Raw genomic sequence first — 27,916 nt, 5'->3', positions numbered from 1 at the left:
CTCTCCAAGTAATCTCTGTAACACGTATGCATATTCACAAGAGTTTACTGATATCCTGCAGGTTTCCAGGCTGGGTTGATAGGAGGGAAAAAAATTCCTTAAATCATTGATCTATAATGTTGAGAATTAATATTACCCCGTATTAATCTTGTGATTATAGCGTATTCAGTACATTTGTTAGTATTATTTGAATATATTTTCACTTGTGGTAACTTGGGTGAAATTTAGCCCAAGATTTAAAAAGCTTCTGTCTCTGATTTCTGTAAAGATCTTGATCAATTGGCTCCATGTAAGTCAACACTGATTGACACTACATGTAGTCTCAATTGAGATCCTAAACATTGCAATCCATTGGGTGTGACATGCTTTAGGATGTGCTGAGTTGCCATATAAATAAATGCAATTACTTCCTTCATTTTTGAGCTAGAGTTGTGAACACATTGCCATCTAAACCAGGGAATACTTGACACTGATGCTTAGTGCAAGAAGTGGTAAAATATTCTATTAATCTCCAACTTCAGCCCTTCACCAAGACACACACACACACACACACACACACGCCCCCCCCCACCACCACCACCAAATCCCCAACCCACCCATTCTGTGGTACTGTGTGGCTTTTCTATACAATTAATAGGCCAGCATTCCAGTAGATAGAATAATTCTGGGTGCCTGATGGCTTCATTCTCATTTATATCCCCCATCATTGTAACGATCCAGCATGAGGCTAATGTAATGCAGGCTGTTTTGCCTTGAGTTGTAGTTAATATTGGGCAGGGTCAGGAGGTGATGTGGGATTGCCATTGCTATGCAGTTTTCATCACCGTAAATCCTACACTGAAGTGGATGTGAATGTGGCATTGTTTACCGTTTGTGAATAAGGCAAAACTGCTGTGACTCTCTTTCTAGGAGTAAAGAGCAGGGACTTTCCAAAGACTTGAAGCCCAGAGAGGTGCAGGAGAGCAGCAGTGACAGTGAGGAGAAAATTCCAGCTTCGAAAATTTCATCGCTGTCAAAACGTAAGAACGACACTGAGGGAGAAGTTGTGGAAAAGAAGAAGAAAGGTCGACCGAGGAAAGAGACAAAGCAAACACCTGTAGCCATAGCAACTCAGGTATGGGTCTGATAATCTCTTGCATAAACCTCAGTAAAGCTTCCCTCTGTGGCTAAATTCTGCCTGTCTCTGTGTTTTATCTGCCCCCCGCCTGCATGTGTAACTCTGCATGAATGGTGTAATACTTCATCTACAATCTCTGGACTTTGTTGAACTAACTGATAACGTGTCATTGGAGATGCTACTTTAGGCCTCATTGTTCCTTGACTAGGTTATAATCTCTCCTGAATAGCATCTGTATGGTACCGATGGGGGGAATGGTTAACCCCAAGGTCAAGTATCCTGCCCACAATCACTACCTGGGTTTACATATAAAGAATGGCTACTTGAGTACAGACCTGTTGGCATTAAGGAACTTTCTCAGTGCAAACTTTGGTCTTCTGGAAAAATAAGATAACTAGTGGAAAATAAAATTGCAAGCAAGGCAGAGTGCTGATACAAAAGACTGTGCAAATTGCTTCTGATTATACACTGATACAGAATTGCTTTCTCACTGACTTTTGTGATGTCCTTCAAATCTCAAGACTCTGTCCACAACATTCACCCTTTAAACTCCATCTTAAAATTAGCAGCTCCAAAACTTGGAGCTCCTGGCATTTCTTGTACTGTCTAGTTTTCTATCTTGTTGCCTTTGTGGACCTTCCTATGCCTTGCACCTTCATGACAAGTGGGCAGTTCACTAATCTGCTCCCATGCCCATGTCAGTTAGCAGCTAAGAGGGGCAAGAATGACCTGAAATCTTGGGCCTTTTAACTTTTTGCTTGCTTTGTTTTGAAAAGTTTCCTTGTTCCACATTTGTCATGAAATAAATCAGAGCTTATACTGGTTCTGCACTTCATAAGTTGAAGTGAATGAGTAATTAATCATTTTAATGATGCGTATCTGTTGTGCTTTTCTAAGTGTACATTGTATAAAAGGGATGCTGATGTGTGCCACATCTCACTTCGCAAGACTTCACAGCTTCTTAAGCTATTTGACAAATAATTGCCCCAGTACTCAGCACAGCTTGCCCTGGCCTCTGCTACCAGCTTCTCAGCTATGCTGTGCATTCAGCTCGCTCAATTCGTAGTGTATGTATATAGTGGTTTACATTAACAAAGTCATAAAGCACGACATGTTGCATTTTTTTTATAACTCATGGCTGTGCATATGCCACACTCACAACAGACATTATTCATATCTAGTATTGCAAGGCCAATACAGTTGTTATCTTACAACTGGTTTGCATTTATAAAATGGATCTTGTGAAAGTGTCAGATACTGAATGAAATGAAGCTGAAGTGGAAGAATGTTGCAAACTACAGTACATGTATTACCTAATAATTCTTTTATTCATTTATGGGATGTGGGCTTTGCTGACTAAGCCAGCATTTATTGCACATCCCTAATTGCCCTTGAGAAGGTAGTGGTGAGCTGCCTTCTTGAACCGCTGCAGTCTACGTGAGTAAGGAGAGATGATATCTTGGAGGGGGCATCGAATGAAGCTTTATGGGCAGAGCTTAGGAAGAAAAAAGGGGCAACCACATTATTAGGTGTTTATTATAGACCCCTCAGATAGTCAGCGGGAAATTGAGGAGCAAATATGTGCACAATTTGTGGAGGTGTGTAAAAACAGTAACAATAGGGTAATTATTTTAGGTGATTTCAACTTTCCCAACATTAATTGGGATAGACATAGTGTTAAGGGCTTGGATGGAGTGGATTTCTTGAAATGTGTACAGGAGAACTTTTTAGGTCAATATGTAGAGAGTCCAACAAGGGACGGTGCTGTGCTGGACCTAATTCTGGGGAATGAAGCCGGACGGGTGGCTGAGGTGGCGGTGGGCGAGCACTGTAGCAATAGCGACCACAACATGGTACAGTTTAAGTTTGTTATGGACAAAAAAATCAACACGTTGCAAAAAAATGTTTTGGATTGGGGGAGAGTGGATTTTAGTAAAATAAGGCAGGATCTGGCCAAGGTAGAACAGTTACTTGTGGGGAAATCTACAGAGGAACAGTGGGGGGTGTTCAAAAAGGAAATGGGGAGGGTACAGGCTCAACATGTTCCCTCTAGGGTGATAGGAAGGAGTAACAAGCCCAGAGAACCATTGATGACGAGAGATATTCAGGTTACGATGAGAAGGAAAAGAGAGGCTATTAGCGGGTACAAGGGAAGCAAATCAGCAGAGGCATTAGTGGAGTACAGACAGTGCGGGGTGGAGCTTAAGAAAGCAATTAGGAGAGCAAAAAGGGGATATGAGAAAGCTCTGGCTGGTAAAAGTAGAGAAAATCCCAAGATATTCTTTAAGTATATCAATGGGAAGAGGATAACCAGGGAAAGAGTAGGGCCCATAAGGGACCAAGGGGGCAATTTATGGGTGAAGCCAGAGGACATCGCTAGAGTTTTGAATGAATACTTCACGTTCGTCTTCACCGAAGAGAATGAGGATGAAGGTATCAAACTTGGGGAGAGAGACTGTGAGGTTCTTAAGCAAATTGATATCGGGAGTGACAAGGTATTGGAGGTGTTGGCGCTTAAAAGTGGACAAATCTCCAGGTCCAGATGATTTGTGTCCCAGACTGCTGAGGGAGGCAAGGGAAGAGATCGCAGGGGCTCTGACCCAAATTTTTAATTCCTCTCTGGCCATGGAGGAGGTGCCAGAGGACTGGAGAACAGCTAATGTGGTTCCGCTATTTAAGAAGGGTTGTAGAGATAAGCCAGGGAACTACAGGCCAGTAAGGCTCACGTCAGTGGTAGGGAAACTATTGGAGAAATTTCTGAAGGAGAGAATCTGTCTCCACTTGGAGAGGCAAGGTTTGATCAGGGATAGTCAGCATGGCTTTGTCAGAGGGAGGTCATGCCTAACAAATTTGATTGAATTTTTTGAGGAGGTGACCAGGTGTATAGATGAGGGTAGTGCAGTTTATATGGATTTCAGTGAAATGTGAGGAATCACAGAATCACAGTACAGAAGAGGCCATTCGGCCCATTGAGTCTGCATCGACACATGAGAAACACCTGACCTACCTACCTAATCCCATTTACCAGCACTTGGCCCATAGCCTTGAATGTTATGACATGCCAAGTGCTCATCCAGGTACTTTTTTAAAGGATGTGAGGCAACCCGCCTCCACCACCCTCCCAGGCAGTGCATTCCAGACCGTCACCAACCTTGGGTAAAAAAGTTTTTCCTCACATCCCCCCTAAACCTCCTGCCCCTCACCTTGAGCTTATGCCCCCTTGTGACTGACCCTTCAGCTAAGGGGAACAGCTGCTCCCTATCCATCCTGTCCATGCCCCTCATAATCTTGTACACCTCGATCAGGTCGCCCCTCAGTCTTCTCTACTCCAACGAAAACAACCCAAGTCTATCCAACCTCTCTTCATAACTTAAATGTTTCATCCCAGGCAACATCCTGGTGAATCTCCTCTGCACCCCCTCCAGTGCAATCACATCCTTCATATAATGTGGCGACCAGAACGGCACACAGTATTCCAGCTGTGGCCTCACCAAGGTTCTATACAACTCCAACATGAACTCCCTACTTTTGTAATCTATGCCTCGATTGATAAAGGCAAGTGTCCCATATGCCTTTTTCACCACCCCACTAACATGCCCCTCTGCCTTCAGAGATCGTAGGACAAACAAGCCAAGGTCCCTTTGTTCCTCAGAACTTCCTAGTGCCATGCTGTTCATTGAATACTTCCTTGTCAAATTACTCCTTTTTACGTTTTTACCCAGAGGGTGGTGACGGTCTGGAATGCATTGCCTGGGAGGGTAGTGGAGGCGGATTGCCTCACATAAAACCAGAAGACATAGGAGCAGAAATTAGGCTGTTCGGCCCATCGAGTCTGCTCCGCCATTCAATCATGGCTGATAAGTTTCTCAACCCCATTCTCCCGCCTTCTCCCCGTAACCTTTGATCCCCTTACCAATCAAGAACCTATCTATCTCGGTCTTAAATACACTCAATGACCTGGCCTCCACAGCCTTCTGTGCCAATGAATTCCATATATTCACCACTCTCTGGCTAAAGAAGTTTCTTCTCATCTCTGTTCTAAACGGTCTTCCCTTTATTCTGAGGCTGTGCCCTCGGGTCCTAGTCTCTCCTACTAATGGAAACATCTTCCCCACGTCCACTCTATCCAGGCCTTTCAGTATTCTGTAAGTTTCAATCAGATCCCTCCTCATCCTTCTAAACTCCATTGAGTATAGACCCAGAGTCCTCAAACGTTCCTCATATGTTAAGCCTTTCATTCCTGGGATCATTCTCGTGAACCTCCTCTGGACCCTCTCCAGGGCCAGAACATCCTCCAGAGATACGGGGCCCAAAATTGTTCACAATATTCTAAATGTGGTCTGACCAGAGCCTTATAAAGCCTCAGCAGCACATCCCTGCTTTTATATTCTAGTCGTCTCGAAATAAATGCCAACATTGCATTTGCCTTCCTAACTACCGACTCAACCTGCAAGTTAACCTTAAGAGAATCCTGGACTCGGACTCCCAAGTCCCTTTGCACTCCAGATTTCTGAATTCTCTCCCCATTTAGAAAATAGTCTATGCCTCTATTCTTCCTACCAAAGTGCATGACCTCACATTTCCCCACATTGTATTCCATCTGCTACTTCTTTGCCCATTCTCCTAACCTGTCCGAATCCTTCTGCAGCCTCCCCGCCTCCTCAACACTACCTGTTCCTCCACCAATCTTTGTATCATCTGCAAACTTAGCCAGGATGCCCTCAGTTCCTTCATCTTAGATCATTAATGTATAAAGTGAAAAGTTGTGGTCTCAACACTGACCCCTGTGGAACTCCACTAGTCAGCGGCCGCCATCCTGAGAAGGACCCCCTTATCCCCACTCTCTGCATCCCGCCAGACAGCCAATCTTCAACCCATGCTAATACCTTGCCTCTAACACCATGAGCTCTTATCTTACTGAGCAGCCTCCTGTGCGGCACCTTGTCAAAGGCCTTCTGAAAGTCCAAGTAGATAACATCCATTGGCTCTCCTTTGTCTAACCTACACGTTACCTCCTCAAAGAATTCTAACAGATTTGTCAGGCATGACCTCCCCTTGATGAAACCATGCTGACTTTTGCCCTATTTTACCATGCACTTCCAAGTATTCTGAAATCTCGTCCTTAATAATGGACTCTAAAATCTTACCAACGACCGAGGTCAGGCTAATTGGCCTGTCATTTCCCGTCTTTTGCCTCACTCCCTTCTTAAACAGGGGGGTTACATTAGCGATTTTCCAGTCCTCTGGAACCCTCCCTGACTCCACTGTCTTTCCTGCTAGGCTCATCTCCCAGTCAATTCTGGCCAGCTCCTCCCTCATGCCTCTGTAGTTGCCTTTATTCAACTGTAATACCGTTACATCTGATTCCAGCTTTTTCCTCTCAAATTGCAGGGTAAATTCTATCATATTATGGTCACTTCCTCCTAAGGGTTCCTTCACCTTAAGCTCCCTTATCAAATCTGCCTCATTACACATCACTAAATCTAGAATTGCCTGTTCCCTAGTGGGCTCCACCAGAAGCTGCTCCAAAAAGCCATCTCGTAGACATTCCACAAATTCCTTTTCTTGGGATCCACTACCAACCTGATTTTCCCAGTCTACCTGCATATTGAAATCCCCCATGATCACTGTAACCTTGCCTTTCTTACATCTCCTGGTGTATCTTGTACCCAACATCCTGACTACTGTTCGGAGGCCTGTACATAACTCCCATTATGGTTTTTTTACCTTTGCGGTTCCTCAACTCTACCCTCACAGATTCTACATCAACTGACCCTACGTCATTTCTTGCTATTGATTTAATTTCATTTTTTACTAACAAAGCAACCCCACCCCCTCTGCCAACCTGCCTATCTTTTCGATAGGATGTAAATCCTTGGATATTTAGCTCCCCGTCCTGATCCCCTTGCAGCCATGTCTCCATGATGCCCACCACATCATACCTGCCAATTTCAATCTGTGCCACAAGCTCATTGACCTTATTTCGTATACTACATGCATTCTGATACAACACCTTCAGTCCTGTATTTCCCGTCCCCTTTCTCATTGTTGTCCCTTTATCTGATGTGCTTGAAGTTAGATTCCTAGCCCTTTCCAAACACTCTGTCCTATTTTGTGTTCTGGAGACTTTAATAGCCTCTCCTGGGCTCTCCTTTCTTTTCAGTTTTTTCATAATTTTCCATGAAGTTGAATCCACCCCCCCACACGCTAACCTGCTGCTTTGTTTCCCATTAGTCATACTTCTTGTAGTTTTACCCTTCCCTTCCCCCCCCCACTTTCTAGTTTAAAGTCCTGTTGACCACCCCATTTACCCTTTTTGCTAGAACATTGGTCCCAGATCGGTTCAGGTGGAGACCATCCCAACGGTACAGATCCCTCCTGTTCCAATACTGATGCCAGTGCCCCACGAAATGGAACCCCTCTTTCCTGCACCACTCCTTTAGCCACGTGTTTACTTCCCTTATTCTCGTATCCCTGTGGCAATTTGCACGTGGCTCGGGTAGTAATCCGGAGATTATAACCCTTGAGGACCTGTTCTTTAATTTAGTTCCTAGTTCCTGATAATCCCCAAACAGGACCTCTTTCCTAGTCTTACCTATGTTATTTGTCCCGACGTGGAATACAACAACTGGATCCTCCCCGTCCCTCTCCAATATCCTTTCAAGCCGGTCAGAGATGTCCCTCACCCTGGCACCGGGCAGGCAACATACCATGTGGGACTCTCGATCCTGCTTACAGGATGCTATCAGGATGCTATCAATTCCCCTAATTATAGAATCCCCTACAACTACCACTTGTCTTTTTGCTCCCTTTAAAAAGTACCTTGATGAGCACTTGGCATGTCATAACATTCAAGGCTATGGGCCAAGTGACGGTAAATGGGATTAGGTAGGTAGGTCAGGTGTTTCTCACGTGTCGGTGCAGACTTGATGGGCTGAATGGCCTCTTCTGCACTGTGATTCTATGTAGGTACATCCACAGTGCTGTTAGGGAGGGAGTTCCAGGGTTTTGACCCAGTGACAGTGAAGGAATGGTGATATATTTCCAAGTCAGGATGTTGAGTGGCTTGGAGGCGAACTTCCAATAATCTGAGAAATATTAAACCATTTGCCACAATGCCACGCTGCTGGTGTAAATCCTAAATGGATTTATCTGTAAATACCCATGTGAAGTGGTGGATATATTGCCATTGCTGTTGGCACCCTTCTGTCTCGCCATGGTGGTCGACTTTATGTTAAGCATCACCTGATGTGGTTCAGGAGCCTTACTCTGGTATGGCGGTCTCTACCCATTTTCTGCAGAGGAAGCCAGTGGGCTGAGAAGGTGCAGGATTTGCTGGCCTCTGTTTTCTCTGAGTCTCCTGTTAGGCTAGCTGATCTTGCCTCTTCCAATACCCTTCCAAACAGTCAGCTTCCAGACATGTCAACTGTCAGCAACTGTCTTCCAGTTGTCTGTCTGTGTTGGCCATCTTCATATCTTGCTTGCAGGTGTCCTTGTAGTGAAGATATGGACATACAGGATGTTGTGATCCAGTGACTAGTTCACTGTACAGAAGGCCTTTTGGTATACGGCTGGTATCCATCCGATGAATGTGCCCAAGCCAGCGCAGACGTGTTCGAGGACCTTTGAGCTGTTGATCTTGTACTGCCAAGAGATGCTGAGGGTACATCTGAAACAGCGAAGGTGGAAATGGTTCAGCCTTTTCTCCTGCCTGGCATATGTTGTTCCTTACTCAGCTTGGATATAACAGCTGCAGCTTTTGCAATGTGTGTTGATTTCACCATCAATTGACAGATTGCTGGTGATGTAGAGCCTAGATATGTGAAGCTATCAACAGCCTTTAGTGCCACATTGTCATGCCACCATCTATCAGCATTGACAATGTCCTGGTCCTGACATTTGTCTTCCTGATGCTGATGGTCAAACCAAACTCTTTACAGGCATGTGAGAGCCTGCCCATTTGCCGCTGAAGGTGCTCCTCAGTGTGGCATTCTCAACATAGAGCAATCCTCTGATGAGGACTTGGCGCACCTTTGTTTTGGATCTCAGGCATGCAAGACTGAAGCTGTCCATCTGTTCTGATGGGTAAGTAGGCATCCCCTGTGGGTGACCTGAAGGCATATGACATCAGCAAAGAGAAGAATATCCCAAAAAGTTTTGGTGCCAGAACATATAACCCTGTTTGACACCACTGAGGATCTCAAAGAGCTCTGATGTTACCCCATCATAGCTAACCTTGTCCGTTAAATTGTCATAGAAAGAGGAGATCACATGGAGTAGCTTCAGCAGACAGCCAATTTTCTCCATCTTAAATAGATAGCCTGTGCTCACATGGTCAGATGCCTTGGTGAGATCAATGAAGGCAATATATAGTAATCTCGTTTGTTCACAACATTTTTCTTGCAGCTGCTCAACTGAGAAGATCATGTCGACTAGATATTCCAGTTCTGAAACCATCCTCGGATTTTGGGTAGATGCATGCAGCCAGGATCTGCAGTCTGTCAAGGGCAACAACAGGCAAATATTTTCCCACGATGCTCAGCAGAAAGATACCTTGATAGTTGCAATCACTGTGGTTGCCCTTGTCCTTGTACAGGGTCACAATCTTTGCATCACGCATATGCAGGGGTCCTCCCCCCTCCATCCAGCAGAGACACAGATGTTTGTGCAGATGCAGCAGGAGTGCCGGTTTCTCATGCTTGATGAGTTCAGGCAGTATAGCATCAGAACCTTGAGCTTTGCCGGGTTCGATATCCAGCTCTGCCATGACAGGCAGACTTTCTATGGTGTCTAGAGCTTCCATGGGTTCTCCCAAGGGTACTACTAAAGGTAGTGTTTCAACCATCTCTGCAACTGTTTAGTGCAGTCAGAAATGACTTCCCCTGCTTGTGTTTTCAGTGGTGCTGTCGTCTTTGCTGGTGGACCTGTTGCCTTTTTGATCCCTTAATACATGCCCATAGTATTCCCTGTGTTGAAAGACATCTGGGGCAGGATTTTTACCTTGTCACGCGGGCTGGCCCGGCAGCGGCCGTGAAAACGATTACGACCAGCGATCGGACCCCAACTGTGATTTCACACTGGCTAGCCACTTAATGGCCTGCCAGCGTGAAAGGCGCACTCAGAGCCTCAGCACTGCCGGGGTGGGGGCGGGAGGAGCATGAGCACTGACGTGTGCGCATGCACGGGGGAACCCGCACTAAAAGCTCCCTGAAGGCACAGAGCTGCCTAAGGGAGCTGAAGGTTTTTAACATTAAAAAGAAAGATTTCATAAGTAAGGAAAACATGCCCCTTCATGTGACAGAGTCACATGAACAGGGACATGTTAAAAATGAGTTTTAAAATTTTAAATTTTTTTACTTACTGTCTGAAACCTCACCCCACCTGTGGATGAGGTTTCATTAAGAATGCAAAGGCTGCCTGGCCTATTTGCCCGCCCACCAACTGAATGGTTGAATGGGCAGCGAAAAATTCAATTTAATTAATTGATTAAGGGCCTTAATAGGCCTCTTAATGATCGGCGGGCACGCTGCCGCCTCTTGCGCGCGCCCACCGACTGAAATATCGTGAGAATGCGCGATGATGTCGGACGCTCGCCCAACGTCATCACACACGATTTCACTCCCGTTCGGGTCAGGTGCGCGTCTGCCCATGGGATCAAAAATTTTACCCCTGGATATTCTGACAGAGTGGTAACCAATAGTCATTGGCACACTGTCTAGCAGCCTGTTGGACTTTGGGTGGCTTTTTGTTCATACAGAGACTTGTCTCTCAGATCTCTCTTATTAATGAGAATGGATTGCTTGGCTTCAATAGCAGGTTCCATCACAGTGATGTTGATCTCAAACCAGTCAGTATTTTTCCACTCTTGTTTCCCATTTGTTGAGAGTGCAGTATTGTAAATGGTGCCTTGAAGTACATTCCACTTCGTTTCTGCACTCCGTGGGAATGCCAGAGAGCATCTGTTCAGTCAAGTCAAGCCAAAAATTAATTTATGTTCCTGGTGTTTACTAGGACGTGGAGACTAATTTGCACAATTGACACTATGCTTCCCTTTCAGGCTGCTCCATCAATAGAAAAAGAGGTGTCGCGTGTCTCGGCTCCCCTCATTGTATTTAAACTCCCAACACCGGCACCAAAGAAAGCCTTCAACATACAGGTAAGAAATAGCACTGGTTGGGAGTGGTGTTTCTTAATTAACCTTCAAAGCGTCTCTGAGCAAAGTTGCAGAGCAAGACCTCTGTACAGTTGGGGCTGAATTATAGGCAATGTTGTTCATGCTGTCATGGCTTTGGAGCTAACAATGCCAAATTCACCTTACTTGGAACTTCTGCTGTCAGCAGGGAGACTCAACTTTCTTCCTTATCAGCCTTGAGTGGATTCAAGCTCATATCCTGAAGATGGAAGAGCGATGCCTATTTCATTCCTTAGTAGATTGCTTATTTATTGATGAGGAAATTGCCTTAAAGTAATAAAAGTCACTTTATATTATGTGAACAATATAAAACTCAGCTTGTAACACACTGCTCCATATGTAGGTCTCAAATGTGTTCTCTAACTACAAAAGTAAAATTGGTGGAGATGTTAAGTTGAAATCATGGTTAGAGATGTATAAGTAAATGATCTGAGGGATTTTGTGTGGTGTACAGTCCAACTCATTAATCCTGCTTGATTTCAGGTAAGCACTGAGCCAGCTATGTACATAGAAGTGGAAAATGAAGTACCTACAGTCACAGGGTGGAAACTGAGCCGGTTAAAGTGCATGAGAGAAGGGAAACAGTGGGACACACTACTAACCAGTCGAATCCTCACTGCTGCAGGAAGCTGGTGAGTAAAGGCTCCAAAAGAGCCTGATGGTTATTGTGAGAGATTTATGGAGTTGGTTCTGGGAGATGCTTACGGTGCATTACTGATCCTGTCATTCATCTAGTTCATTCACCATCAAACTTCCTGATGGTGGTTTTGGGGGCGGTGCGGGGGGGGCTGTTGCGTATTAATGGCTCTGCTTGAAATAGTTAAGTACTTAGTTTTGTTTTAGATGCATAACCAATCTGTATGTACGCTATTAAGACTTGCAGTGTAATAGGCTCCCTGTGCATGTCTGGTGAAGTTTGTGTACGTAAAGCTCTTAATCCTTATTCATTTAGTTTAATGATCTAATAATGTATGAATGTCGTTCTTTTCTCCCTTCTGTCAGCCTGGGTTACTTTCATGTGAGTTGCCAATATTATGTAACATTAATGCAATAATATGGCATTTACAATTTTAAGACCGTGGGTGACTAACATACTGCTCCATTTGTGGTAGCTTGTTCCAATTTAATTTTATGAAGGTATTTAAAAGTCTGCTGTGTCCGTGTGACTGGTAAGGAGAGTGTGTGATCCCCTTAGGGATAATAAGAGAGGGGAAGGAGTGGTGGATTCTCTCTTTTGATGATCATAAAGGTTGGGAGTCAGAAAGTGATGTAGCCAAGGTCTAGGTATGGTGCGTTGCAGACTAATAACTTGTAAACTCGCAATGATAGTTTGCCACAAGGCAGGTTTCCGAAGTTGAGGCAACCTTTCTCGTAGAGATGTGAAGGTTTTCTGGCCTCCTTCCTTTAGAGAGTTTTGTGACACAGGGCCCTGGGAAAGAGATTAAACTTTAAAAACAATCCTGTCACCAAAAGCCATTTAATTCAAACAGCTACTTTATTATGCACAGATGGTTTTCTTTCTCAGTTACCCTCTACTATATTAAGCATGAGTTTCAGTTTGAAACACATCATTTGAATAGAGCCGAGTGTCAGGTCAGGAACTAGAGAGTGGGGGAGTTGAACATCACAGCTTTCGGACCACAACTCAAGCCGAGAGCTCTACCCAAAAATTATTACTGTGCTGCTGGATACCTAAAACATTAGAGGTACTTATATGAGGTGCAAATAGCTTAATCAAGGATGGAAAATGTGGCTGTTTTTATTTTGGATCAGAGACCATTTAACATCTCTAAGCTGACTTATTTGCTCAATACAATGACCCAGGCACAATGTGCTGAATGGATTCATTCTCTTCTTTATGATTCTATGATAATTGATTAAATTGATGCAATCTAAATGTATTTGTGCACAAGATTAATTTATGTGCCACTGATATAACTGTCTGAAGCTGCACAAGTTGAATTTTAGAGAGAAAGCTTGATTTACTGAACTGAGCTTTTCAAGGGTCTAGATTAATTATAAGAAAATGTACTCAGCAGCTGGAATGTTCCAAAAAATATTTGGGTAAATATTTTTGTACTGGAATGCTGCTCACTTGACCAGTGTATTGAAATCTAAAAGCTTAAGTTTATGTTTCATATTGACCATTCCTATGACAGTCCATATATACAACTGGCATATTATCTCCAAGATTTGGGTTTCCTACTCACTACTCCTGTCTTTTCTCAGCCTTAATATTCTGCATCATGAGCTAAGAAATACCCCAGTTACTTTCTAGATCTCAGGACTGAATCATAGATGTAAACAGACATTTGGTAAACCAAGCTTTGCAAATCCAAATGAAGCAAAAACACATTTTACAGGAGGTAAGACAGGATGTTAGTGTGAATCTCATTCTTCGTGCATGTCTGCACAATAAGAGACTGAGCCATAGATAGCACACTTTACTCATACTGATAACAAGGCAATTAATTTGTTGATTTTTTTGACATCCCACTGAAAATCCTGGCATTCACTACATCACATGCCTGAGTCATAATTTTACATGAAAAATCTTGGAGCCTGTAAAGATGCTAGTCTGAGTGCTTATGATTGATAATAAGCCATGGGTTTACTGATGCCAGTGTGGTTCAGTGCAGGTGAATCCAATATGCACAAATCCTAAATTTGAAGTCACTTAACTGTCTGAATTTTTGCTTTAACAAAAGGCTTGAAATTTTTTAAACTAATTATTGAACTATCATATTTAATACCCGATACACTTTCATAACTGCCTTCTCAATTTGTTGTTTTGCTTTATAAATATGCCCCTTCTTCAAAATACAACCATTTAGATTATGCTGCCTCTGTTATTTTTCCAAAGTACATCATTTCATACTTAATCCACATTAAATTGCATCTCCCATGCTTCTACCTATTTCACTAGTCTGCCTATGTCCTGCTGAAATGCGCTGATATCCTGCTCACTGTTTACTACATTGCCAAGTTTTGTATAATTCTCAAACTTTGAAATTTTACTCCTTAAACCCTAGTTCAGGTTATTTATACATAACAGGAAAAGCAATGGTCCCAATACCATTCCTGGGGGAGTGAGGGGTGGTGGCGGGGGTGGGGAGTGGTGTGGTGGGGGGTAAACCCCTTTGTGTGCTTTTCTCTAGTCAGAGAAATATCTGCACACCACTACTCTCTGCCTCCTACCTCATAACCAATTACGTATCCAAGTTCTCACCATCCCACGTTCTATTTTCTAAATAAACCTGTTATGTGTCTTTTGAAAATGCAGTCATTGTGTATATAGACTATCTTAATCAACCCCCACAGGTACTTCATCAAAGAACTGAGGTTAGATATAATTTGCTTTTACCAAATTTATGCTGGCTCATTCTTCGAGTGGATGCAAGTGGGAATTGATGTTGCCCTTGGCAATGGTCTCTAGTAGTTTTCCCACTGCTGATGTTAGACTGATTGACCTGCAACTGCCGGGCTTATCCCCCACCATTTTTTATTGAACAGGGTGTAACATTTGCAATCGTCCAGTCCTCTGGCACTATTCCCACATCCAAGGAAGATTGAAAGATTGTGATCAATGCTTCTGCTATCTCACCTGAGCTCCCTTTAGCAACCTAGCGTGCATCTCAGTTAAATCAGTGACTTGTTAACTTTGAATGATGCCAATCTATTTACCACCTTTTTATCCAATATCTCTGCTTCATCCTCCTCTATTGTGACATTAACTTCATTCCTTCCTTTGAAGGCAAAGATAAAGTACTCATTCAATACTTCAGTCCTGCCCTCTGTCTCCACAGGATGATTTCCTTTTTTGTCCCTAATCGGCTCCATAGTTCCTTTAACTATCCTTTTACATATTATTCAAAGTTTATTGAAAGAAAAACAGTTGTAATCTATACTTTATACAATTAAAATGTATGTTTCTGTACTAATGAAAGTGAGAAATGTGTGTTGTGAAACTCCACTTTTGCCAACTGTATATAAGCAAAAAGAGCCGAATTCTGAAATTGACCTCGGGGTAAGGGGGGAATGTTGATAAGGAAAAGTAGGAAATTATTCACTCTGCACCTTACCTGCCCTGTACAAATTGGGAGCATTTCCTACTTTCCACACCGTCTCAGATCTCCAGATCAGTTTCAGAATTGAGCTCGTTTTGCTCTCACCCACTACTGGACCTTAATGACAGAGAGAGGAGAATGCCCTTTACTGCACCATTCCCCACACCAGCCATTGTTGTCTCTATGTCTGAGATTAGGAATTATTGCTGGGCAGAAGATGCGAGGCAACTTTGGAAGCTAGCAGGAAGTTTGTAGTCAGCAGAAAATGGAGGCTTATTTCCTTTCTAGCATCATCTTAAAGCCGTAGAGCAGAGATTAAGGATAGTGCTCTGATCCAGTCCCTTCCAGTTATATGTTATATTGCAACATTACTAACAGCACTGGGCCTGCAACAGTAATGTTGATCTGGGGTGTTGTGGGCGTTTCACCCAAGACAGTTGCTTTACATTGGAAATTCTGATCCCCTGTAAAGAATTTTTGTTGACTTACTGCAGTTTATTCTACTCACCCCAAGTATACAACCAAGAAATAATGGTAAATTGACAGAGTTGGCAAACCTGACTAAAATCTATGTGATTCTTGAGGCACTGTTGGATTGTCATGCCGGTCCCTACTTTTCTGCAGGGAAGTAGCACAACCTCCTGCAGGTTGCAGAAAAATGGTCTGTCTCCTTGGTGTCGGGCTATGGTTTCTCCCCTCTGCTTCCCAACCTCTATGCTGGTCAGTCGTTTCCCCCACTCCCTAACCTGACACCCAGTGTGAGGCTGGAATTTCTCCACCACTCTTCGATGCTGGACTATGGTTTCTGCATGGCCCCCTCACCCCACCCCAAGTCATAATCCTGATGCTGTTGACCTAGTGTTCTTATTAATTGATGCAAAGTTTCAACAGAGCTCATACTGATCTATTCTGCCCCTTTTGCAGTGACCTTGTCAGCGTGGCTTGTGAGGAACGGACGGTCTCTGTGTTTTCAGCAAGTGGGCGACGGCTGCTACCTGCCATCCTCCTACAGTCGCCCATCTCTACACTGCATTGTGCGAGTCACTTTGTGATGGCTCTGTTGGCTACTGCTACACTATCTGTCTGGTAAGTGCTTACAACTTGAGAAAGTAACAGCCAAACTGGCCATCTAAATAGATCATAGGTAGAGTAAAGGAGTGCGAGAGTGTGTGTTGTATAGAGAAATATTGAGAAGCAGCTGACCCCAATGATTCGGGCATGTGTATTGTTCTCATGGATATAAATTGTTGTCTCTTGTATGAGTGTCTCTTGGCCTCCTGTTCTTCCACAGTACAGAAAGATAACTGATAAAGGGACAGGCAAGCATTGGAGATGATACAATGAAGAGCATGCAAATAATTTGAAGAGTATTGTGACAAGTTTTAAGGAAAGGTTTAAAAAGCAACTCAATCTGTAGCAACAATAGTTAAATATGTATCCAGACTATTTACTTTAAAATTAGACAGGATAGCGGGACGAGAGTTATAAATAAAAAATGATGAAAGCAAATCTGATTCTGCTGCCACTGAATTTTAATATACGATATGTGATAAATGTTTGTAGTAATCTACCGGGCAAGGGATTGTAAAAAGAAAATCAGTTACTCCACTCTGAGGCTAGCAATAGCCCTCCAATCATTGTTCTGCCTAAGACCAGCTAATTTAGTATAGCTTAGGAACTGCGGCTGGGACCTTCTGGGCTGTGCAGCTTAGCACTGCAATAGGCGGTAACTTTTCCCTTTGGGCCTTAACTGCACTTCATGATGATGCAGACTTATCTTCAACATTAAACTATATGGACTTCATTTGAGGATTATTTGGAATTGAGGTCGGCGTGCACTGAATTTGTTATACTGAGCAGTCTATGTACGTAGGAGGTTTACTGAATCTGATCACATTTAAGCGAACATGGTTTTCCAAGCTCATTGTGCTTATGAGGAAACAATGTCACATGACAGATGTCAGTCTACAGCTTGGTGATAGGAGTTGCTGACACTTGCTGGAGCTGCAGCATGCTGATGTTACATGGGTCATGAATTTTCATGCTCAAATGAGAGTCTTCAATTGTTTTTCATTTTTTATTGCTCTTCCAGGGATGCAAAGAAGCAGACCGTGTTGGTCAAAGATGAGTCTCTAATCACTATATTATCAGGTACTTGGCTTTGATTTCTATTTATTCATGCACAGTTTGTTCTCTAACTGCAAAAGCAGGTGTACGAAAAGTCAGTAAATTTTGAGGCTCCTCCCAATTTTCTTCCTCAACCACCTACTGTTTTTCTTGAATGACTGAATATTCTGAAGATTTTACTTTTAATCTGATCAGATCAGGCACATATTCTCACAACCTTTTTAGTCCATTTTAATATTCTGCTTCAGGCTGAAACTTTGTTCACTTGAGTATTGTGGTGAATTCAGATATGTGGACTCAGGAATTTCCTGTTTCAGGTGCAGCAAATGTCCAATTTAGGGCAGAGCTCAGGAAAAGGGTTCCAACGCCCCAGTTCAGACTTCTGGACGATCATGTTAACGCTTTGTATTCATACAGGTCTTCTAACTAATGTTCTAAAGTTGCAGCTGTATTTATGAACAGGGGTAGACCATTCAGGCAATTAACCCTGCTCGGCTGTTTTGTTAATCACAGCTGCTGTTGTTTTAAACCCAGTTTCTTATCAATTTCTTTATACCTTTTAGTAGCCTTGTATCTTAAGTAATATTCAGTTTGGGGTCTTTTCAAGACTAGCTTTTGTCTTTATGACTGGATGGCAGTTTCCACAAGTTAACCTTGTCATCAAAAACAGTTACAACAGTGTGAATTTGTAAAGCACCTTTAACATAGAGTTTCCTATAATACTTCACAGTAAAGGAAATGGACACTGAGTTAGGAAGGGAGCAATTAGGAGTAACCTTGGTTGAAGGGATGGATTTTAAAAGAGGAAAGAGGGATGAAGATGACTGAGTTGTAGGGAGGGAATTCTAGAGAATAGGACCCAGGCAGCTAAAGGCAGTAGGGAAAAGAAGGTGTGCATAAAAAAGGTCAGAGCCAGAAATACGTTTGATGTGGGACATGGGGATGAAGCTAGCTCCATAGAGGGTGGGTAGGAAAGACCAAGAAAAGGATTTTAAACTTAAACGTGTTGGGGGAGGTCGGGGAGCGAATGGTTGGTTGACAGGGCAGAGATGATGGGCAAGTAGGACTCAATGTGGAAAAGGATGCTTGTGCCAGGGTTTTGGGCAAGTTAGGATTTATGGGCAAGATCATTGAAGTTGTCAAGTATGAAGATAACAGAAATGTACATTTAATATTCAATGACAATAAAGGCTCAGGAAGTCAAATGTGCACAGTATTGCAGAGGTGAAAGTGAGTGGTATTTGTTTTGGGAAATATATAGAGCAGAGTTTTACATTCCACGGGTGGGCACACGCCCGACCCGAATAGGTATAAAATCACGTGAGATGACAGTGGGTGAGCGCCCCGACGTCATCGCACACTCATGCGATATTTCGCTTGGTCGGCGCGGGCAGCAATCAGCTGAAAATTAAGCAGCCATTTAAGCCCATTAACGGCACAATTGTCAGCGATTTTTTGTGGCCCGCCCAACCTTACATGTGGCAGACGGGCCAATTGGCCAGGCGGCCTTTACATTTTTGATGAAACCTCATCCAAGGGCGGGATGAGATCTCCGTTAGGAAATAAAATTTATAAAATATCTGGGAACAGCATTTTTATGAGGTATGCTTTCAGATGCTTGATTGTGCTGCATGGACATTTTTGCAGCTTTTTTGTGCTTTATTTTATTATTTGGAAGTATGCAGCTCCCTGAGGCAGCTGTCTGGCTTCAGGGAGCTCAGTGGAAGGGCTCACCTGTGGCTGCGGTGACATTGTTGCCTGCCCTCTTCCTGACCCCACCTTGGCAGCGCTGAGCTTTTCAGCATGTATTTCACACTGGCTGGCCGTTAATTGACCAGCCGATGTGAAATCCTGGTTGGGGGCCCATCTCCTTACTGCTCCCGGGCCTGTTAATCGCGTGCGCCCGACAAGGGAAAAATTCAGGCCATAGGGTCTGGAACAGTTCAGTGTCCAATAGTCCCCAATGGAATAAAACTTCCTTCCTTATTCATGTGGTGTAAAGGTCAGCACCCTGATTCTTTTTTCATCAGTCACGTTTCCTGAAGATGTATTTTGCTAATTTTATAACTTAGTGAGAAGGCAGTCTTCATGCTAACTCAAAAGACTGAAATTCCCATATTGGCACATGGAAGTATCTTTTGCCCTTATAAACACCTCAATTGATTCTATATCTATGGCCTACATTCCACATTATAACAATCCTTGGTATGAGAACACTTTTCCTCAACTTGCCATAGGGATCTTTTTATTTTATTCGTTATTGGGATGTAGGCATCGCTGGCTAGGCTAACATTTATTGCACATCCCTGGTTGCCTTTGAGAAACTGGTGGTAAGCTGCCTTCTTGAACTGCTGCAGTCCATGTGGAGTAGGTACACCCACAATGCTGTTGGGGAGGGAGTTCCACGGTTTTGACCCAGTTGCAGTCAAGGAACGGCGATATATTTCCAAGTCAGGATGGTGAGTGACTTAGAGGGGAACTTCCAGGTGGTGGTGTTCCCATGTGTCTGCTGCCCTTGTCCTTCTAGATAGTAATGGTCATGGGTTTGGAAGGTGTTGTCCAGGGAACTTTGGTGAGTTCCTACAGTGCATCTTGTAGATGATACACACTGCTGCCACTGTGTGTCATTGATGGAGGGAATGAATCGCACCCCATCCACAAATGGGCTGCTTTATCCTGGATGGTGTCAAGCTTCTTGAGTGTTGTTGGAGTTGCACTCATCCAAATAAATGGAGAGTATTCGATCACACTCCTGACTTGTGCCTTGTAGATGGTGGACAGGCTTTGGGGAGTCAGGAGGAGAGTTACTTGTAGCAGGATTCCTAGGCTCTGACCTGCTCTTGTAGCCGCAGTATTTATATGGCTAGTTCTTTTCAGTTTCTGGTCAATGGTAACCCCCAGGATGTTGATAATGGGGGATTCAGCCATGGTAATGCCACTGAATGTCAAGGGCCAATGGTTGGATTCTCTCTTGTTGGAGATGGCCATTGCCTGGCACCTGTGTGGCACGAATGTTACTTGCCACTTTCAGCTGAAGTCTGGATGTTGTCCAGGTCTTGCTGCATTTGAACATGGACTGCTTCAGTATTTGAGGAGTCACGAATGTTGCTGAACATTGCGCAATCATCACCAAACATCCCCACTCCTGACTTTATGATGGAATGAAGGTCACTGATGAAGCAGCTGAAGATGGTTGAGCCCAGGACACTACCCTGAGGAACTCCTGCAGTGATGTTCTGGAACTGGGATGATTGACTCCTGTGTGACTCCTCCTTTAATTCTTTGTCCCTTAACTGCAAATAACCTAAAAATAATTCTGCTTTTGTAATGTTCTTAAACTGATTGAATTCTTGTAAATTTCTAATGCACAATTATAAAATGCAAACAGCGGGCTATGGAACATTCACTCGGCTATTTGTCAGTTGCACCTGGTTTGTACTGAAACTTGGCTGGGGGCTTTGGCAACTTAAAATAAAATGATTGTGCCTTTTTCTGTCAGTGCAATCTCAGTTCCCTTTTGTCTTTTCCTGTGCATCTGTTTCTGAGCAATCAAGTTAAGCTTGAGAAAAGAAAACACTTTTTCTCCACACACACACACACACACACACACACCCCCCGCCCCCCCCAACCACCACGTCACAGTTAATTAGCAAGCATGTGAAATACAAATGTATTCACCAGGTTTTCAGGCTAAACCCTCTGCTCCACTATCACCCCATATGGCTCAGTGTTCCCAAAGTGTGCTCGCTGGCATTTCTACTAGTTGGATCTAACTGGAGTATCCCAACAACTTAATCCCTATACAAGGAGAGCAGAAACACTCCACTATAAGACAAATCTAGCAAAATGGGAGGTTTCCTTGAAGTCCTGTCCAATATTTATCCCTCAAACAACAGCACTAAAACAGACTATCTGGTCAATTATTATTGCTGCTTGAGGGACCTTGCTGTGTGAAAATTGGCGCCGTGTTTCCTACATTACTACTAAAATACAACTTATCAAAATAAATGCTCATTTTGGAGCAGTTAGTAACTCTTTATGGAGAAATACAAGACCTATATGTTCACGGGGGGAGCAGTTCCAGAAATGCTCACCCAGAACACTTAAGTTCCTGCACAATAACGCAGGAATACACTTGATGTCCCTTGATCATCTGTCCTAATGGCTTTTAGTATTTGCAGTAGACTTGAGAGCAAAGCCTGGACTCATAAATTCAAATGTATGCTTTCGTGTTGAATTTATGTCTTGGGTCAAGAATTACTTGACTTACTTCAGAAATGATTTTCTTTTGAAAGTGATAAATGACATGTGCCCACCATTTGGCATTTTCAGTGAAAAGACTGATCCTCCTTTAGGTACAGATTACTCAATATGCCACTGCAAATTGAGTTATATGGCGAGACTACAGAAACTCTGATTATTCTCCTTGTGCTCTCCTTTGTCAGCCATGGCTCAGTTGGTAGCAATCTCACCTCTTGACTCAGAAGTCGTGTGTGTTCTAGTCTCCCTCCAGGACTTGAGCACAAAAATCTAGGCTGACACTCCAATGCAACACAGAGGGAGTGCTGCACTATTGGAGGTGCCATCTTTCAGATGAGCTGTTAAACTGAGGACCCCCTGCCTTCTCAAGTGGGCACAAAATACCCCATGACACTATTTCAAAGAAGAGCAGGTTTCTGGCCAATATTTATCCTTCAATCAATATCACAAAAAACATTATCTGGACATTATCATATTGCTGTTTATGGGACCCTGCAAATTGGCTACTGTCTTTCACACATTACAACAGTGACTACATGTCAAAAGTATTTTGTTGGCTGTGAATCGCTTTGTGACATCTTGAGGTCATAAAATATGCTATATAAATGCAAGTCTTTCTTTTTGGAGCAGAAATGGTTAAGGGAAATTTGGGATGACTGCCATATAGCTTCACTTTTAAGACCAAAGCTGAATTTGGAAATGATCCCTAAACCAGCCAAAGAAATGGGGTCACAGTAAGAACACCAAAACTAAATGAAACCACGCAGATGGTTTTGTTTTGTGAAGAAGATGGTGACAGTTTAAAAAAAAATAAGTTGCAGTTGAAACAATGTGGAATTAAGGCTACAATCAGATCAGCCATGATCTTATTGAATGGCAGAGGAGGCTCGAGGGGCTGAGTGGCCCACTCCTGCTCCTAATTGATATGTTCATATGGTCAATCTGTGGTTGACAACTGGTCGTTATCATAGAAGGCTGCAGCAGAATTACGAAGGGTGGTCATAGAGGAGAACATGGAGAAAGTATTTCTACGGCAGAAGGTCAGCAACCAGATGGGACATATTTAATATAATTGCCAAAAGAGCCAGAGGGGAGAGGAGTTTTTTTTAGCACAGCGAGTTTTGATGTTTTGGGAATGCACTGCTTGAAAGAATGGTGGAATTGATTCCATATTAATGTTCAAAAGTGAATTGGATATATACTTGGAAAAAAGATTTCCAGGGCTATAGAAAAACAGCATAGCTCTTGCAAAGAGTCATCAAAGGCACGATGGGCCGAATGGTCAGTCTACTGTGCTGCAAATTTCCATTATAATGCTTTGTAGTTACTTCAGTGCCAAAGTGATGTGCCAACCACAGATAGTTTCACCTGGCACTTATTTTTAGTTGCTGCAGTTTTCTTCACAAAACAGAACTATTTATTTGATTTTAGTTTTAGTGATTCATTGCCTTCACTGGAATGTGAATCACTTCCAAAATCAGCACCGGCTGCAAAAGTAAAGCTATATTGTAGTCACTTGCTATATGCTGTGGTGGAGAACTGGTATAAGGCAGTGTACGAATTTGAACCCTTGTAGACTAGGAGCACTGGCTAAATATGCCAGGCATTATTTAGATCTATGTGACGCCACCGCTGTCAGAATGTCATACTTATAGATTTTGTAATTCTTAAGGCAGAGTGATGTATCATAAACACACTGGATTAAAAAAAAAGTCTCCTATATTACAGAATGCACAGTAAACCCAAACCATGGGTGCTGTATTACAAAATGAAGTGTCATCCCTAGCATAGGAAGCTGTGGAGCAGAATTTACTGACCAAGGGTGGTATATTACCGAATGCACTGTCATACCTGACTGTGGGTATCAGAGGATGGGCCCCAGTGTACTCTATGATGAATGCAGTGTAATCGTCCTGCATGCTATGTGAACCCTGCCGGTGCAGTCCCTGGTTTTGGAAGCTGTATATTATTATGCAGTTATTGGCTGAGATTTAATATACTCATACATTTTTTTCCATAGGTAATGATACCACTATAACACAATCGCTGCTTACACACCATGGTGTCCCAGTGGTCACTCTGTCCAATGGCAAGTCATACTGCTTCAACACTTCCCTATGCACATGGTAAGGAATTATGGTTTGACTGGTCAAAAGGTGAACCTTGCCTGATAGTCTGCTGATGGGCAACCTTTGCATTTTGTTTTAATGGGGAACAAATAGCTTCTCCTGGTCCAAGAGGGGGTTGTGTATTGCTGCGAGGTACGGGGGATGTTGTGGGTCAGTGAAGGAAAGGAAAGAGAGGCTTCCATACAGTTTTCCTATGTTCTCATTGTCACTTTCACATGAATGCTGTACCTTGTCACCATAATCCTGAACTTCTTCAGCTGCTTCATCCCTGGCCTTCCTTCCATCATAAGATCAAAAGTGGGGATGTTTGCTGATGATTGCACAATGCTCAGCACCACTCATGACTCCTCAGATACTGAAGCAGTCAATGTCCAAATACAGCAAGACGTGGGCAATATCCAGGCTTGGAGTGACAAGTGGCAAGTAATCTTTGCGCCACATAAGTGTCAGGCAATGACCATCTCCAACAAAAGAGAATCTAACCATCGACCCTTGACATTCAATGGCATTATCATCACTGAATCCCCCACTATCAACATCCTGGGGGTTACCATTGACCATAAACTGAACTGGACTAGCCATATAAATACTGTGGCTACAAAAGCAGGTCAGAGGCTAGGAATAATGCGACGAGTACCTCACCTCCTGACTCCCAAAAGCCTGTCCACCATCTACAAGTCACAAGTCAGGAGTGTGATGGAATACTCCCCGCTTGCCTGGATGAGTGCAGCTCCCACAACACTCAAGAAGCTTGACACCATCCAGGACAAAGCCGCCCGCTTGACTGGCACCACAAACATTCACTCCTTCCACCTCCGAAGAACAGTAGCAGTAGTGTGTGCCATCTACAAGATGCACTGCAGAAATTCACCAAGGCTCCTTCAACAGCACCTTCCAAACCCACAACCACTACCACCTCGAAGGATAAGGGCAGCAGTTAGATGGAAACACCACCACTTCGAAGTTCTACTCCAAATCACTCACCATCCTGACTTGGAAATATATCGCTGTTCCTTCGCTGTCGCTGGGTGAAAATCCTGGATCTCCTTTCCTAACAGCACTGTGAGCGTACCCACACCACATGGACTGCAGTGGTTCAAGAAGGCAGCTCACCACCACCTCAAAAGCAACTAGGGATGGGCAATAAATGCTGGCCCAGCCAGCGAAGCCCACATCCCGTGAATGAATAATTTTTTTAAAAACTCCACAACCACAGCTATGGTTATTCGTCACTGTGTTATCTGTCATTATTTCACAGGTGAATTTTTTTTTATCTGTATCCGGGGAAACTAAAACTAAAGCCAGTCTGTTTCGCTCCCACCAAATATTCCTCACCCTAGAGCCCAATTCCATCCCTCTGTCCCAATATGAGTTTGATGTACACCGTGTCCTCAGTGTCTGCTTGACCTTGAGAACTGTACTTCAAATCTACACACAGTCCACTATCCAGATGGCCTGTTTCCATAACACAATATCACCTGCCTTCATCATGAACTTACTCCTTTCACCTCTGAAACCCTTATTGGTTCCTTTGACATCATAGGCTGCAATTCTGTCCTCGCTGATTTCCTGACACTCCTTTGGAAACTGCAAGCTGTTCAAAACCATACAACCGGCACTGAGCCCCAACTCTTTCTTGCCCATTGGTTCCCCATTCCCTCATTGCATCAGATTCAAAATCTTTGTTGTCATTTACAAGTCCGTCCATATCTCCGTCTTGCAAGCTTCCCCATTCCATTGTGTCAGCATGCACCCTCCACTCTTCTGATGCTTGCATCCTTTGTGTGTACCCCTCTTGTTCATGTTTGATGCCATTCCCTTCAACCTCCTTTGCTTCACAGTCTGGAAAGTTCTACCAACACTCTTGCATTTTGTTGTCTCTCACTGCTGGCCTACCCAACAGCAGAGTACTGCTGCTCAACCAGGCTCAGGAGCCACCAGACAAATATGCTAGATATCCACCTCTGGGAAGCCAAGAGGATTTTCTGAAATGTTGAGACCAACACAGCTCGAGTGGCTTCCTGTCCTTGCACACATGGAGCCTCCTGATGTCCGCAAGGAAAACATTTCCTTGAAGAACACTACTGGCTGACAGCTAACAAAGCACTCCTATTGATATAGGGCCTCAAAAACCCCTCACCTGAAATCCCATAGCCTCTACTGAAACACACACCACTCCCAACAAACTGACGACAGCCCCAACTCTTGATGGTGTACCTCCTGGTTGACTGCAAACATCACCAACCACAACCTGGTAATTGACCCAAGTGGTGAAGTCCCAGGTTTCGACCTTCAGTGGAAAACCCTCAGCTATTTGATGATGGACCAGAGAAGATGTGTCTGCTTGCTCCACAAGTGGAACCTGAGAACAAGCTCAAATTGTGACTGTGGCCATCCAAGTCAGATCTACCCTGAGAGATCCTTTTCTGGTTACATCACAACCGTTCACACTGCATCAGTGGAAGCCGTTGAATGGATTGTTAACCTCTACATAGAACCACCCCAGACATACAAATAAAAACCTCCACTATGCAATTTTGGATGTGCAATTACATTTTATGCACTGTACACGTGCCATTAGTTATCTTAGCACAGTAACAAATTAATCTAGTGAGGGAGTAATGAATGCCACAACAAATACTATCATGTTACGCAGTTTCAAAGGAGGATTTACCATGGGACTCATTAGTTTGCCAAAAACAAAACCCCAAGTGTTGCTAGACATGTCCATCAGTAGACTGAGTGAAGTGTACAAATCCAACTCCATCAAGTGTTGCCATGTATTGGGTGTTCCCATAATAGAATGGCACTGAAGCCACAGATACAAAATTGACTAAAAAATAGGAAGCAAAGAGTAATGGTCACTGGATAATTTTTGGGCTGGAGGAAGGTTTGTAGTGGAGTTCCCCAGGGGTTGGTATTGGGACCCTTGTTTTTCCTGATACATATTAATGATCTAAATCTTGGTTTGCAGGGGACAATTTCAAAGTTTGTGGATGGTACGAAGCTTGGGAGTGTTGTAAACTGTGAGGAGGGCAGTGTAGAACTTCAAAAGGACATAGACAAGTTGGTGGAGTGGGCAGATGAAGTTCAACGCGGAGAAGTGAGAAGTGATGCATTTTGGTAGGAAGAACATCGACAGACAGTATAAAATAAAGGGTGAAATTTTGAAGGGGGAGCAGGAGCAGAAAGTCCTGGGTGTATGTGTGCATAGATCATTGAAGGTGGCAGGACAGGTAGAGAGAGCAGTTAATAAGCGTATAGTATCCTGGGCTTTATTAATAGGGGCATAGAGTACAAGAGCAAGGAGGTTATGCTGAATTTATATAAGATACTCATTAGACCTCAGCTGGAGTATTGTGTACAGTTCTGGGTGCCACATTATAGGAAGGATGTGAACACATTGTGGAGAGAGTGCAGAAGAGGTTTACAAGAATGGTTCCAGTGATGAGTTCAGTTACGAAGATAGATTGGAGAGGTTGGGATTGTTCTCCTTAGAGAGAAGGTGGCTAAGAGGAGATTTAATCGAGATGTTCAAAATCATGAGGGGGCTGGACAGAGTAGATAGGGAGAAGCTGTACCTGCTCGTATAAAGATCAAGAATGAGAGAACACAGATTTAAAGTGATTTCTCAAAAGAAGCAAATGTGACGTGAGAAAAAACTTTTTCATACAATGAGCGGTTCAGGTCTGGAATGCATTGCCTGGAAGAATGGTGGAGGCAGGTTCAATTGAGGCATTCAAGAGGGCATTGGATGATTACTTGAATAGAAACAAAGTGCAGGGGTGCAGGAAAAGGCAGGGCACTGGCACTGGGTCATAATGCTCATTTGGAGAGCTGGTGTAGACATGATGGGCCGAATGGCCTCCCTCTGTGCCATTAAAATTCTGTGATTCTGTGGAGAAGATGCAGTTTTGGATTGGCTAGAATGCAGGGATCAGAGGAACTTAAAGCTCAGACTGATACATGGGGATTGTGAACAATTATTTCCATTGGATAATGAAATTGGTAGCAATGAACATAA

At 43.4% G+C, this 27,916-nt stretch overlaps 1 protein-coding gene across 4 annotated transcripts in view; it reads left to right on the top strand.

Moving 5' to 3' along the window:
- Positions 1–27,916, top strand: part of hira (histone cell cycle regulator a) — a 116,041-nt gene that overhangs the window by 82,047 nt on the left and 6,078 nt on the right. For 3 of the 4 annotated variants that reach the window (XM_078553883.1, XM_078553881.1, XM_078553882.1), the window contains 6 exons: positions 910–1,114; positions 11,175–11,273; positions 11,793–11,941; positions 16,301–16,462; positions 17,469–17,527; positions 23,784–23,889. In XM_078553883.1, the coding sequence (XP_078410009.1) occupies positions 910–1,114; positions 11,175–11,273; positions 11,793–11,941; positions 16,301–16,462; positions 17,469–17,527; positions 23,784–23,889 (780 nt within the window). The remainder of the gene's footprint in view (positions 1–909; positions 1,115–11,174; positions 11,274–11,792; positions 11,942–16,300; positions 16,463–17,468; positions 17,528–23,783; positions 23,890–27,916) is intronic. The other variant, XM_078553885.1, reaches the window with a different exon arrangement.

Source organism: Cetorhinus maximus, chromosome 12, assembly GCF_964194155.1.
Source record: "Cetorhinus maximus chromosome 12, sCetMax3.hap1.1, whole genome shotgun sequence".
NCBI lineage: Eukaryota > Metazoa > Chordata > Chondrichthyes > Lamniformes > Cetorhinidae > Cetorhinus > Cetorhinus maximus.
The sequence above is the reverse complement of the archived record's forward strand: the minus strand, read 5'-3'. Positions and strand labels throughout refer to the sequence as shown.